The following is a 13,731-nucleotide window of genomic DNA, read 5'->3' on the forward strand; positions in this document are numbered from 1 at the left end:
CCTATTTTCATAACAGGAAAATAGGGTCCAACAGCAGTGCCAGCAGCGCTCACACAGTCTTTTCCTGACCTTGCAATCACTTTGCACAACTGTGTGGCTTTTTGGTTCCCTGTGCAGCGTGCAGAAATAAGGTTATGATTCAAAGAATGTAAATAAACTATTTTAATGAAATACTTTCATAAAGTCTCCCCAGCTAGCAGATACCTTTAAATCAGATGCTTTAGACTCTATAAAAAGCTTCTCCTGCAGTTCATTAAATCCCTGTGGCCGTCTGAAGGCAGCAGGACAAATGTGTTAAAAAATCTGCAGCCTCTGATTGGAGATGTGCCGCATCAGAGTGCAGTGACATTACGAACAGACACCTACTGTGTTTACCGTCATTAAATTACATGCTGATGACACAAAGCTGCTAACCCCACACACCTCTACACACATCACACAATGTGTTATACCTCTGTATTCTGCCCATTTTTGTCAGACACATTGGATTACCATGGCTCATTAATCTGGTGTGTCACAGCCTTACTTTCAACTTTATTACAAAAAATAAAAGGTGCAAATAATACTACTACTACTAATAATAATATAACAGTAATAATAATAATAACAATAATTGACCTGAAATACATTACAAAGCAAACGCTGCGGTGTCACATACTAAGATTTTTTTTAATTTTTTTTAATCTTTATACGGCCTCATTGAGCTCAAGATCTCTTTTTCAAGAGAGACCTGAGAACAAAGCAACATCCATAACAACAAAAACACAGACACAAACAGGAACAACACAACAAGGAATTAATAAAAACAGTTACATGCATCATGAAAAACATCGGATAGTGAAGCTTTAAAAACTCCAAGAGGAACAAGAGATTCAAGTTTGAGGGTCGATTGTAACTCGTTCCATTTAAAAGGTGCAGAGTACCTGAAACCAGATCTACCAACATTTGTGCGCATGCAGGGGATATCTAAGGTTAGGTAGTTACTGGATCGTGTACTGTAGTTACTGGATTTGAAAGAGAGAAGAGATGTGAGGTAGTTTGGTAGCTTTAACAGTAGAGCTTTAAAAATAAATAACATGAGATGGATATTTCTTCTTGTCTTTTCTGCATTTAAAACTAGTCTGTGATTAATGAGTGATTGTTGAAAATCGTCAAAAAGGCAGACTGTAGATGACTCAGAACCTGGGCTGGCATGGAGCCAGAAGCAAATAAAATAGTATCATCAGCAAAAAAATGGACGTTGAAGTATTGATTAGGAATAACCATATTATTTATGTATAACGTAAACAACAATGGACCGAGGATAGACCCCTGTGGCAACCCGTTTGTGATGACTAGTTGGCTTGACTGGGTACCATCAGCGACCACAGTCTGAGTTCTCTCTGTGGGGTCCATGCCATTGATTCAACATCCCATTAGCCGGACTGTCGGCGGTGCTGAACGGCTCACGGTGGGCATATGGTGCGCCGCGACCGGCTTGAGGCGGAGCAGGCTCACGGCTTATGTGTTTGTCACTTTCTTTTTCATTTTAACCCACACCATGATCTTTTCCTGACCCTAACCAAGTGGTTTTTGTGCCTAAACCTAACCAGACGTTAACCACAGGGCATCATGATGATTTCGGAATGGACTTCGGAACAATGAGTTTAATATGGTTGGAACAATGGGCAGTTCCCTCTCTGTGATGTAAGAGTGGAACCACTCAATTGTGGCTTCATCGAGACCTATGGACTGTAATTTATGGAGAAGGATTTTATGATCTACAGTATCAAAAGCTTTTGAGAGGTCGATGAAGAGGGCGGCACAAAATTGTTTATTATCCAGGGAGGAAACAATGTTATCGATAACTGAAGCTGCCGCTGTTATGGTGCTATGAACCAGGCGAAAACCAGACTGTTGTGGCTGTAGTAGGTTGAGAGAGTCAATAAAGGTGCGTAGTTGAAAATTAACTAATGACTCAAGAAGTTTTGCTAAGAGAGGTAATTTAGATATTGGACGGTGGTTGTTAAGATCGCAGACATCTCCACTTTTGTGTAATGCTAATACTGTGGCACTTTTCCATGAAGCTGGAATCCTGCCTGTTAAAAAGGTTTGATTAAAAATATGAGCTAGATGAGAGCAGATGAAGGGGGCACTTAGATTGTCTGCACCAGTGTTTTTGCATGATTTTAACCTAAGGAGAGCTTTGTGTACATCTACACTACAATGATGTAACCATTTGTAAAATACAGATTTACGACTAAAGCAGTGTAAATTAATGTGATCATTTAAAGTGAGGCTTACCTTTTTGGAAATTTTACGCTTTTCTTTGTTTAGGTTAAAATGCTATTAATAAGCTGATGGCACACTAAAATGTAAGTGAATTCCACCAGAGATAAAAACTCAGAATTATACCATTCTCATAATGTTCTAAGAAAACTCCGACCAATGCATTGATTGGCTGAGCGTCCTGTCTGTCTTCCCCACGTGGAGGACTCCGACTGACGTAAAGGAACGAGATGGTCACAGAGTTTCTGCTAGACAGGTATTTTTAGTTTGCCTCTAATGTAACATACACTATAACGTTATATATGACAACACAGCATCCAGTTGCTAATGGCTAACGTTAGCCTACTGTATCGTAGCCTCTGATACATTAACGTTATCTTCCTTGTGCGTTTCCACTTACTAGTAACGTTAATGCTACTATCTAATGTTAGCACTGTAACCTTATTCTAAAACTCATCAGTCATCACTGACTCCGGTTGAGTTTTAAAACTCCAGGGTTGCGTTTGACTGTCTTGGTTGTAACGTTACACTCGCCCTCCACTTCCGTGTATCTAACGTTACCTCGCCAACGCCTACGTCTATCATAGACATAATGAGGAGGGAGTAGGCCTTTGGAGGGAGGTGGAGTTGCAGGAGGAGGGGGATGGGACTTTGGAGGGAGGCGGGTGAAATGCAAGAAAGGTAAGAGCTGCTTTAACTGATAAAAATGAACATGTTCATTTATCCTCCACTGAGAAGAGGGCAATCAAACCATGAACCTACTCTCCTCAAAAATGATAACTTTTTCCTTTTTCCGTTCAACTTTACTCACTCATACTGTATCGTTGTTTTGTTGTTTCTTGTCTGTGACTGACAGCCCATTTGTCTCATTTACACCCTTACACTCAGCAGACATCAGGGTATATTTCCAGGTAATTTATAAATACAGAAAGACTGAACGATGACACTGGATCACTATAAATACATGTGTTATGTCTCACATCATTAACAACTACTGTGAGTGATGCAGTGTTTATACATCTTGTGACTGAAAATATTCACTGTGAAATATCACTATATTCTCCCTCTTCATCTTCTTCTTATTATTATCGCCATTATTTCAAACAATAGCACGATCTCATTGAGACAATTACGCCTCTGGAGCTCACCTATGACTCAAGTGAGATCCGGCAGATGATCAGAGGGGTTTTAAAGCAGGAAATATGACCCTGAGGTCACCTTTCACTGCCCTAACACGACCCCCACCCAGGACACTAAAGGGCTGTCACATGCCATGGAAAATCTCTGAAGAGAGGAACTTCCTACATTTATAAAATGTTTCTACAGTTGAGACAATATTCCTGTGCTGTCATGTGTTAGGATCGCTTGGTGTGTTGCAAAACAGCAAGTTTAACATTTGGTTTTTTGGTAAATAGCAGCCAGCATACAATCTCTGCTAAACCCTTTGGCGTTTATAGTGTTCAAACTTTGGAATAAATATGTTCTCCAACCAAGCGATGGTCTCACACACCACACAGCGACCCATAAACAAGACTAAGGGCTCATTTATGCTCAACGTTAGATAGGGAAACAAATGGAGCATTCCGTCTGTCCGTATTTGCGCTTGAGAGCTTGTGGATATGAATGAAACGGAGCAATACCATCAAAGATCATGGAGGCAGTGTAGCGTAGTTCAAGGGAGATATGACCATAGGTGACTCCGAAAAATGTAATCAATGGCGGGACTGAACAAATCAATTACATAATGAAAAGAATTCTCTATCCACATGTAGAGATATATGCACCCGCCATTTAATGATACAATATCACGACCACTTTCACCATCGCCTTGTTTGTTGTTTGAAACTTTTGACTCTGCCCTCTAGTGCCATCTACTGGTTGTATCTATGCTATCATAAAGGACGTATGGAAGTACGAGGGCAGTGACGTTTACAAAGTCTGAAACAGGCGTATCTATTTTTGTACATTAAGGGAACATAAATGGGCCTTTAAGAGCCTTATCTTACACCTGGCACAAAGAGGCGGACAGCAACATGCAACTGTCATTAATAGTTTCAGACCGACACAGTCATCATTTTCACAGCCAGCGCCCATGTTGTTTAAGAGTGTTTACTTGTACCCATCTGTGTGCCCGTGGGCATGACAGCCATTGCTATTAATGGCAATAGTGCACTATTTTACTGCCACTTAAAGGGCACATTATTCTGGTATAAGATGTGTGAGCACAATCAGGTTCACAACATGTGTACACTCTGTTTCACACACAGGGATGCGTGGATGACAAGGGGTGGGTAAAATAATGCATCAATAAAAAGGGAAATATTATTTACATTTTCTAAAATGTGAACATAGCAGAAGGTCAAGCAGAGAGGCTGTCCGACTCCCCATTAAAAGAGATGCAGCGCACATTCACACACAAAGATCACTGTAATTCTTGTGATTATTTTAAAAGCTAAAAGTTAAGTTCTGTTTTCTCTGTCAGGTTTTGCTGCTTAAATGTCCCACGATTTATGCTGCAGCGACATTACTCCTTGTGCTGCATTGCTCTCAGCAGAAAACCACTCGCTTCTCGAATTGGCTGAAACCACCATGTAAATGGCATTGCACCAGGCACAGGCAACACCTGGCTTTTAAAGGAATGGGAGATAACGCTCTGATTGGTTGAATTCATGTCACGCCCCAAAACGCTATGATTAATTAAGGCACTAAATAACAACCCCTTTGCCCCTTATGCCTTATTTTGTGCCCAGATTATGCACGGCTTAAGTAGCAAAAGTGGAGCTGAAAATGCTCTAAATGCACTTGCACCATGCAGTTGAGACCATATGCTATAGATCATTTAAATAGGTCCCTAAGAGTCTAAAGCCATGCAAGTGGCTCTGCAAAGCTGTACTTTGGCACAGCTGTGCTTTGAGCTAAATACTAACGCCAGCATGCTAAAATGCTCATAATGACAATAATGATATGCAGATGTTTCAGTCTCAAACAAAGTGGTGGATCGACATTGCCATCCCTAAAGCACTCCCACTTGCATGGCTTAAAATGCGACAGTAAACTGGGAGAGAGTTTGTGGTTTCAGAAACACCACAGGGCATTTTAACTACTCCAGACATTATAACATTACCTTTGGTTATCTATATTACACCAGCAGTAACTACTGTTCTCTCAGTACTTCAAATGCACTTTAAAACAATAATAGTTCCAACTTAGAGAGATAGCCTTCACCTTGACTACACAAAAAAGTGTTTGCAGCTATAGGTCATCTCCATGGTAAGTTATATAAAGCACACCTCGGGTATATATATATATATATATATATATATATATCAGAGTCAACCCTTTCAAAGTCTAAGTAGTGTTCATACTGACGTGCCGTACACAGGTGTGTTTGTGTGAGTGACTGCTTCCTCACCATGGCAGCACTTTTCATGACATGGCTAATGACCACAATGACACGTCCTTTGTAGTTCTGGAGGACTCCCGTCGCAGGACACTGCACCAGCTCACCGTCGGGGCCAAACGCGGTGCTGAAGGGAATGTTGATGCTGCCAGAAATATGGCCTCTGCTGAAGCTGGAGGAGGCGGCGAGGTTAAGGAGCACAGCTTTGAACAGGTACAGCACCTGTCTGGGCCCAAGGCCAGTGACGGCAAACCTTCTCAGTGGGTAACAATAATATCCCTGGGCGACATGGATACAATAAACAGTAGTTAATAGTAACAAGTCAGTTCAATGATACTCTAATTAGTGCTTGTTATACTTCTTATCAGGCTAACGTCCAATACAATAAGTGTGTAAGACAAGCTTCGAGATTGCTGTGTGGGAAAAACTCTCTCTTAACTGAGGGAAGAATGAAGAAAAAGAGATACAGTACAGGAGATATAATAACAGAGACAGCAGGAGAAAAGAAAAAAAGGGATGTGAAGGAATGGGTCTTAGTGAGGGATTTACCGGAGAAAAACAGAGAGTATCAGCACAGGGACAGTGAACAACCCCAGAGTGGTATATAATGGAATAATAACCCTTGAGAAAAGGAGGTTGTTCTATTTCTGAGAGAAAAGCCATTGACATTATTGCTACATATCTTAACACAAGTGGTGCTTCTTCCTCGACTACATTCACTAAATCGTTCCAGCTGCCACAAGGACATATAGAGTTGAAATGTTACATAACGCATATAATCCACGAGCCGACAAATCCCATTGTGGTGCATTTAACCTGAGAATTACAAGAGGTGCATGCCAGTTGTTTTGCAGCAGAGAATAACCAACCACGTACCCAGACAGCTAAATCTAGATCGTCTTGATTAACCTCACAGAGGTCTTAATTTAATCCACTTTTTGTGACTCCAGACGCCCACAACAGAGCTTTGCCTTACATCGCAATAAAGGTGAACAAGGGTTGCCAAATCCTGGGAAAGTGGTCAAATCTCTTTTGTGCATGTGAGTTTGCCCGAGGAGCCTCTGTCTATCAGGAGGCTCCAGTGTAGGAATTTGGCTAGAGTAAGTGCCATTTTGAAATCCCTGCTCTAACCACTAATCCCCACTGATTAACGGCTCTTTAACCCCCTTAGACAATTACCATTCCACTGATCTGAAGGGTGAGACTCATTTCTTTGGGTCCTCTGCATTTTGTTTAGGCAGGTTTTCTGGGCCGCTATACTCCTTGTGATAAATAAAAACCTGCGCATCTGCAAAACCAAAACTAATTTCTTGATGTAATCTTATAATTTGTGCCGAGCTACGAAGAAGATTGATAAAGAGACTATTGAATGTGGCAAGCAGAGGAAATTTTCATTTTCAATCTAAGGCACATACGGGGATTTTGTTTGTATGGGAAACAAACATTGCTGTGATTGTTGTCATTAAGCAGCAGTTTAAAGACCAGCTGAAGGGCACATAAAAGAGGTGCAACATCACACCCAACGACCTAGCGTCTGCTACAGCTAACTGACCACTTGGCGCTCTCTATGTCTCGATGGGGTCATGCACTTGGAGGAGAGTCGCACCCAACAACAGAGGATCCGGCGCCAGCGAAGACAACCTCGCGCTGATCCAGTACCATCCCAGCCTCCTGATCCAAGCCTTACGTGTCCTCACTGTGGCAGGTTATGTGGCTCTAGGATCGGGCTTCATAGTCGCGTTCAGTGGCATTGCCAAGTTCACAACAGCTGTATGGAAGGTGTGTCATCTTCGACTATGTTGGACCGCCCGAAGAAGAAGAAGCTCATTAACTTATGCATACTGTTACTGTCATGTGAAAACTATGTATCTCCATGTCTCTATGTATTTATTTGATTATTTATCTTAAGAAGCTGGAGAATCTTCTCAAATATAAAGGAACAATTCATATTTTAGTTTGTCTGAAAATTTCAGAATTGCCACTTCTGGAGATGCATGTACGTTCCTTGAACAGCAAACACACACTCACACACACACCACTGTACATCCACTAGTCGTCGAGCGTCGCAAAGAAACTATTTATTTCATATACTCGGGCATCGCACTGTTTAACTTACCAAAAAAGCTTTGTGTTGGTCATGATTATCAGTTATCTGTTAAAACATTACCAGAATATAGAATTCTCTCATGGAAACCAACAAACAAATATACCACGTAAAAGAGGAAACTGGTGTAGCCAAAGGGCCAGACGAATGCATTTTGCTCGGGTTCACAGGCTAATCTCCACTGCTTTATACCCTCATCTCTCAGACTGCAGGATGTGGTGGGACAGCCTGGGTAGACAGCTGAATGTTGCAGTAACTGAATGTTGCAGAATCTGGCAGCACATAACTGAATTAGATCATGCACCCTGAATCTGCCCCTATTTGCCTTAGATGGGAATCAAGCTGTTTTACGTAAGTAAGATTTCTGTGCCTGTGGTTCAATTTCAAAACTCTGCAAAGCACTGGCAGCGGGTCAAGAGGTAAGCAAGAGATCCAAGGTGCTGTGGGATGAAGAGAAAGGTTTTCTGCATCCACACGTGCGACTGTGTGCACATTCTGTTTCTGCGTGTATCATAAGACCTTGAACTTCGTGCAAATTATGCAGGTTTAAGTGGAAACATTCTTTATAAGCTTTTAAAAGAGAACAAAGTTTTTCACAAGTAGAAATGTCACCAAAATTACATATCTGTGCCCAACAGGTAGAGACATGATGTTAAAAGGACCTGCATTCATTCAGAGATGCATTAATCATAGCTTTACAGAGACCTGGCGTACACTCAAGGACATGGACCTTTACTGTAAAAGAACCAGTTTGATTCAGCTGTGAGACTGGACAGAGACATGCTCATCTGAAATAAATGTCAAAGCAGAGGAGTGTGGTGACTGTGGAGGCCATTGGAGTACAGTGAACTCACTGTCATGTTCAAGAAACCAGTTTGAGATGATCTGAGCTTTGTGACATGGTGCGTTATCCTGCTGGAAGTAGCCATCAGAAGATGGGTACACTGTGGTCATAAAGGGATGGACACGGTCAGGAACAATACTCAGGTAGGCTGTGGTGTTTAAACCATGCTCAGTTGGTACTAAGGGGCCCAAAGTGTGCCAAGAAAATATCCCCCTCACCATTACACCACCACCACCAGCCTGAACCGTTGATACAAGGCAGGATGGATCCATGCTTTCATGTTGTTTACACCAAATTCTGACCCTACCATCTGAATGTGGCAGCAGAAATCCAGACTCATCAGACCAGGCAACATTTTTCCAATTTTCTATTGTCTAGTGTTGGTGAAACTGTGTGAACTGTAGCCTCAGTTTCCTGTTGTTAGCTGACAGGAGTGGCACCTGGTGTGGTCTTCTGCTGCTGTAGCCCATCTGCTTCAAGGTTTGACGTGTTGTTGACGTGTTGTTTGACGTCTTCTGCAGACCTTGGTTGTAACCAGTGGTTATTTGAGTTACTGTTGCCTTTCTATCATCTTGAACCAGTCTGGCCATTCTCCTCTGACCTCTGGCATCAACAAGGTGTTTTCACCCAGAGAACTGGCGCTCACTGTCTCTTTTTCGGACCATCCTTTGTAAACCTTAGAGATAGTTGTGTGTGAAAATCCCAGTAGATCAGCAGTTTCTGAAATACTCACACCAGCCCGTCTGGTACAAACAACCATGCCATGTTCAAAGTCACTTAAATCACCTTCTTTTCCCCATTCTGATGCTCAGTTTGAACTTCAGCAGGTCGTCTTGATCATGTCTACATGTCTAAAAGTTGCTGCCACGTGATTGATTGATTAATTATTTGTGTTAACGAGCAGCTGAACAGGTGTACCTAACAAAGTTGCTGGTGAGTGTATTTCTTCCAACAAGAGAGAATTGGATCAAGCATTTACGTGATTATTAGGTGCTAATATATTCCAGCTGAATGGATTATTGAAGGTTTACATCACCACTCTCAACCTGATTGAAAAGTCTCTCAAATCAGGCTGGATCAGGACAGTCTCTTCTGAATAATGTGGTTTCATGAGGCATTTTCATTCTGATTGGTCTATTATTCTGATTATTAGGGTCCATGTACTGTAAAAGCACCTAGAGACAGGGAGGCCGTATGCAGAATGGACACTGAGTTGGAGTGTGTAGTGTAATCTTAATCCACTGACTCCATCTGTTTCATACTTAATGACTTCAGTAACTGTAATTCAAAAACAGAGTTGTGTATTGTGTTATCTTCTGAACAACTGGAATGAACAAACAACTTTTTAAAGGTGTTTGTAAAGAAGTAAATGTATTGTCCAAGAATTCGTCCAGTAGCTCCCACAGTTTTTATTTACAACCCTACCCTTGCTTTTCCCTGTCCTGCCTCTCAGTACGTTTGCCAGCATATTTCTTCAGAAGTGCTTGATGGATGGTCAACAGCTTCAGAAACCCCCTCCCTCCACAACTTTCCAATGTCAGAAATGGGGGGGGGGGCTGTGTCCGGCAGCTTTCCGAAAGCAACAATCCAACATCCACATCCACTTTACGGGGTGAGAAAGGAGCCAGGGTTTGAAGTTCTCTCCCTGGCTCCCTGTTTTCATTTCTTATACAATTATTTCTGTCACTTTTCACATGTACAAACCAGCGCAAACACTATGAATGTCTTCTAGGAGAGACTGTCTGAAAGTGTGGGTGGTTATTGCATCTCCCTCTCACTCCTCTCTCCCCCTGACAGCCAGCTTTCCACTCAGCCTTCCGGTGTATCCATTGGAACAGCTCCCAAACAGTTTTGATTTCCAACGTGGTTGGACAACACGTCATAGGAACCACTTCTTTTCTAGTATAACATGGCCCTTAAAGCAGTGGCATCAGAAGTCACCACCACTGTAAAGACTTGAATTATTATAACTCATCCCCAAGTTAAATCTCCTTTCATGGGAAATAATCTTTAGATATCTGCTACCCTGTTAAGTACAAGGAGTAAGATACATAAAGCTTAAGTCACACAAAGCTTAGAGTTGGAGCAGGTTTTCTTAAGTAAATTCAACCTAAAACAACCTTATCTGGATCTGGTAATAAAGCAAACACAAACGTCAGCAGAACACTTGCTGTTTTTGATTTTTATGGACACAACCCAAAGTTGTTCAAACAAGTTCCAGCCTGTGCGCACCTGGTAAACACTGAGCGTTATTAAGCAAAATAATAGGGATATTTGTTGAAACAGGTGAGGGCCTCACAGGTAAACCTCATCACTACACAGAAATGTTAAGGATACTCCTCCACACTGCGGATGTCGACAGCAACGATTTTGGGCTTGCCAGCTCTGGTCCTTTTGGTGGGCCCTGCCACTGACAGCTCGCAGAGGTCAATTAAGTCCTCGGCCGAGATCCTCGGGGAGACTTCTGCTTTCAGGTCACACAGCGCCAGAGGCTCCCGAGACTACAAGAAAGGAAGTCACAGGAGATCAGATGAAGAGGGAGAAAATTGTAGTGCCTGCTTTCAGAGAATTTCTGAATATAATTTGAATAATGGAATTTGGATAGGTAATCATAGTGACAGAATAGTGTCAATTTGGATATTATTGTTAATTGTAAAAACACCACACACGACCAACAGCAGTGACCACATCATGGCCCTGTGCCAGTTTCAACGTGTGCTGCCAAATAGGTTCATAAAAGCACTGAGCCAGAGGTATGGATGCAGGGAACTGAACCTTCGTCTCTGCAATGATGAGCAAGTGTAATACCTCTATGTTCCCCAGATGGCCTGAAATCATTTTAAGCATAAAACATGAAAAAAAAAAAAGCTGAGGATGCTGACAATTTTTTCCAAGTCCCTTCAAAAAAAAACCCTCACAAACAAATGTATTGTGATAATGAGTGGTCATTAAGCAGTCTGGTACTTCTGCTCATTGATATGCAAATCAAAAAAGGGGAGAAATACTAACGGCATTATCTATGAATTTCAGCACATGGTGTGAAAGCCATTTACAGAACAGAGACGGGCCAACTGCATGTTGAGTAGGTTAAGTGCCCAAACTCTGTCATCCATGAAATAAAATGTTTGAAAGCAGCCGACTCCATTGGCTAGCTGAACAATCCATCCACCCGACAGTGAAGAAGTCTGTGACATCTGTGAGCCCAGAGAGGATTTTAAAGACTTATGTTCTTTTTTTTTGGACAACAAATCTGTACACTGTCCACCTGAGCTATTCCCTTTAAATCCATGTATTATTACAGTGTTTTATTAACCAGCCTGACAAGAAAACATGATAAGCTGTAGGGCCGAAAAAAAATTACGATAGTACCAATACCAGTACCCTTAATTTGATACCTATTTTTTCTACTTCATTTAATACCCATCAAGTGAATGGAAGCATTCAGCTGCCTAAAATGCTACCAGATGCCACAGGTGTGTTGTAGCCAATATTCTGTTGGCATCTTACCATGCTGAACTGCCAGCTCTGTCAAGTAAACCATGCTCAACTTCACCACACCACTGCAAATGATAGCTGCTGCGGTAGTGGGCTAATCACAAGCTGCATTAAATTCAATGCTTGCAGTGATTGGCTGCAAGAAAAAAAACATACACACTGTTTTTTTTCTAGATCTGGGTAAAGGAAGCATCAAATGCAGGTGTCGTCTGACCAGAGAAGTTTTGGTAACACTTTACTTGAAGGTATCTACATAAGGGTGACATGACACTGTCATAACTATGACGACACTGTCATGGACTTGTCATAAACATTATATACATGGCATAAATGTTTATGACTGCTGTCATTAAGTGTCATTCAGTTTTTGTGATGACAACTTGACATTGTTTGGGTTGTCTTGATTATAACAACATGACATTAATCAAAGTGACATTACCAGAAGTTGTCTTTGTCATGACAAGTTGACATTAAATTTGTTTGGTATATCCTTATAATGACAACTTGACATTGAAATAAAGACATCTTCAGGTAATGTCATCCTGGTTAATGTCAAGTTGTCATTATAAGGACATCCCAAACAAATGTAATGTCAACTTGTCATGACAAAGACAACTTCTGGTAATGTCACTTTGATTAATGTCAAGTTGTCATAATCAAGACAACCCAAACAATGTCAACTTGTCATTACAAAAACCAGTGACACTTATTGACAGCAGTCATAAACGTTTATGACATGTATATAATGTTGATCACTCTTATGACAGTGTCATGTCACTCTTATGTAGATACCTTCAAGTAAAGTGTTACTGAAGTTTCTATATCACTTGGTATTAGGTTATTGTGGTAAATACCTTTAAGGAATCAAGTACAGGTACCCAGTCCTATAACGCTGTTACATCTCCTCTTTTATATTTTCTTGAACAACTGGGTTTTTGTTTCTGCTTGTAATAAATATTCATAGCCTGCTTACTTCAATAATCCCACTCTCCATTCTCTATATAGTAATAATTTGTATGGCTATATCTAAAGGGTGCATCCTCACTCTGCTGCATCAACACAGAGTCAGAATGGCAAAAGAAAGAAATTTGAATAGTGGCTCATTGTTTTTATGAAATAACTTTATTCTGCTCTCTTGAATTTTCAACAGAGAGGTTGGCAATATCTATTCTTGGTAACATGAGAGCACAAGCAAAGGTATGATCTACATATTCATGTCTTACTACCATGACCCACGCCTTGGTTTGTTGCAAAGAGAGAGGCGCTCACCTCTTTCAACTTTAAGTTGGTAAGTAAAGTAAATGTAAATGTATAAGAAGGAACAGAAAACTTGAAACATCTGTGCCTATTTGATGCAATAACAGTTTTGCAATAAATACTACCATACACACACAATGTTCTTCATTGAGCACTTAAACTGTGTTTGTGTTTTAAATCAGTACTATGGTACGTTCTGATAATTTGTTTTGCTCGAATATTGAACAGCATTTTATTGAAAGGTGTTTCTGCTTCTAATGTTAGAAACACATTACAATATCAAGGTTTCCACAAGAAAACTGTTTATCAGAGATAATAAGCCACCCAGGCCGGAATGCATCTTGCCTCACCATGGCTCATTTA

The 13,731-nt window shown here is 41.0% G+C and overlaps 1 protein-coding gene across 3 annotated transcripts in view; it reads right to left on the reverse strand.

Moving 5' to 3' along the window:
- The window catches only part of tbck (TBC1 domain containing kinase), a 72,244-nt gene that overhangs the window by 7,079 nt on the left and 51,434 nt on the right, over positions 1–13,731 (reverse strand). For all 3 annotated transcript variants that reach the window (XM_078166255.1, XM_033625388.2, XM_033625387.2), the window contains exons 24-25: positions 10,954–11,117; positions 5,681–5,840 (exon numbers count right to left, since the gene is read on the reverse strand). In XM_078166255.1, coding sequence (XP_078022381.1) covers positions 5,681–5,840; positions 10,954–11,117 — 324 coding nt within the window. The remainder of the gene's footprint in view (positions 1–5,680; positions 5,841–10,953; positions 11,118–13,731) is intronic.

This window comes from Epinephelus lanceolatus, chromosome 3 (assembly GCF_041903045.1).
Source record: "Epinephelus lanceolatus isolate andai-2023 chromosome 3, ASM4190304v1, whole genome shotgun sequence".
NCBI lineage: Eukaryota > Metazoa > Chordata > Actinopteri > Perciformes > Serranidae > Epinephelus > Epinephelus lanceolatus.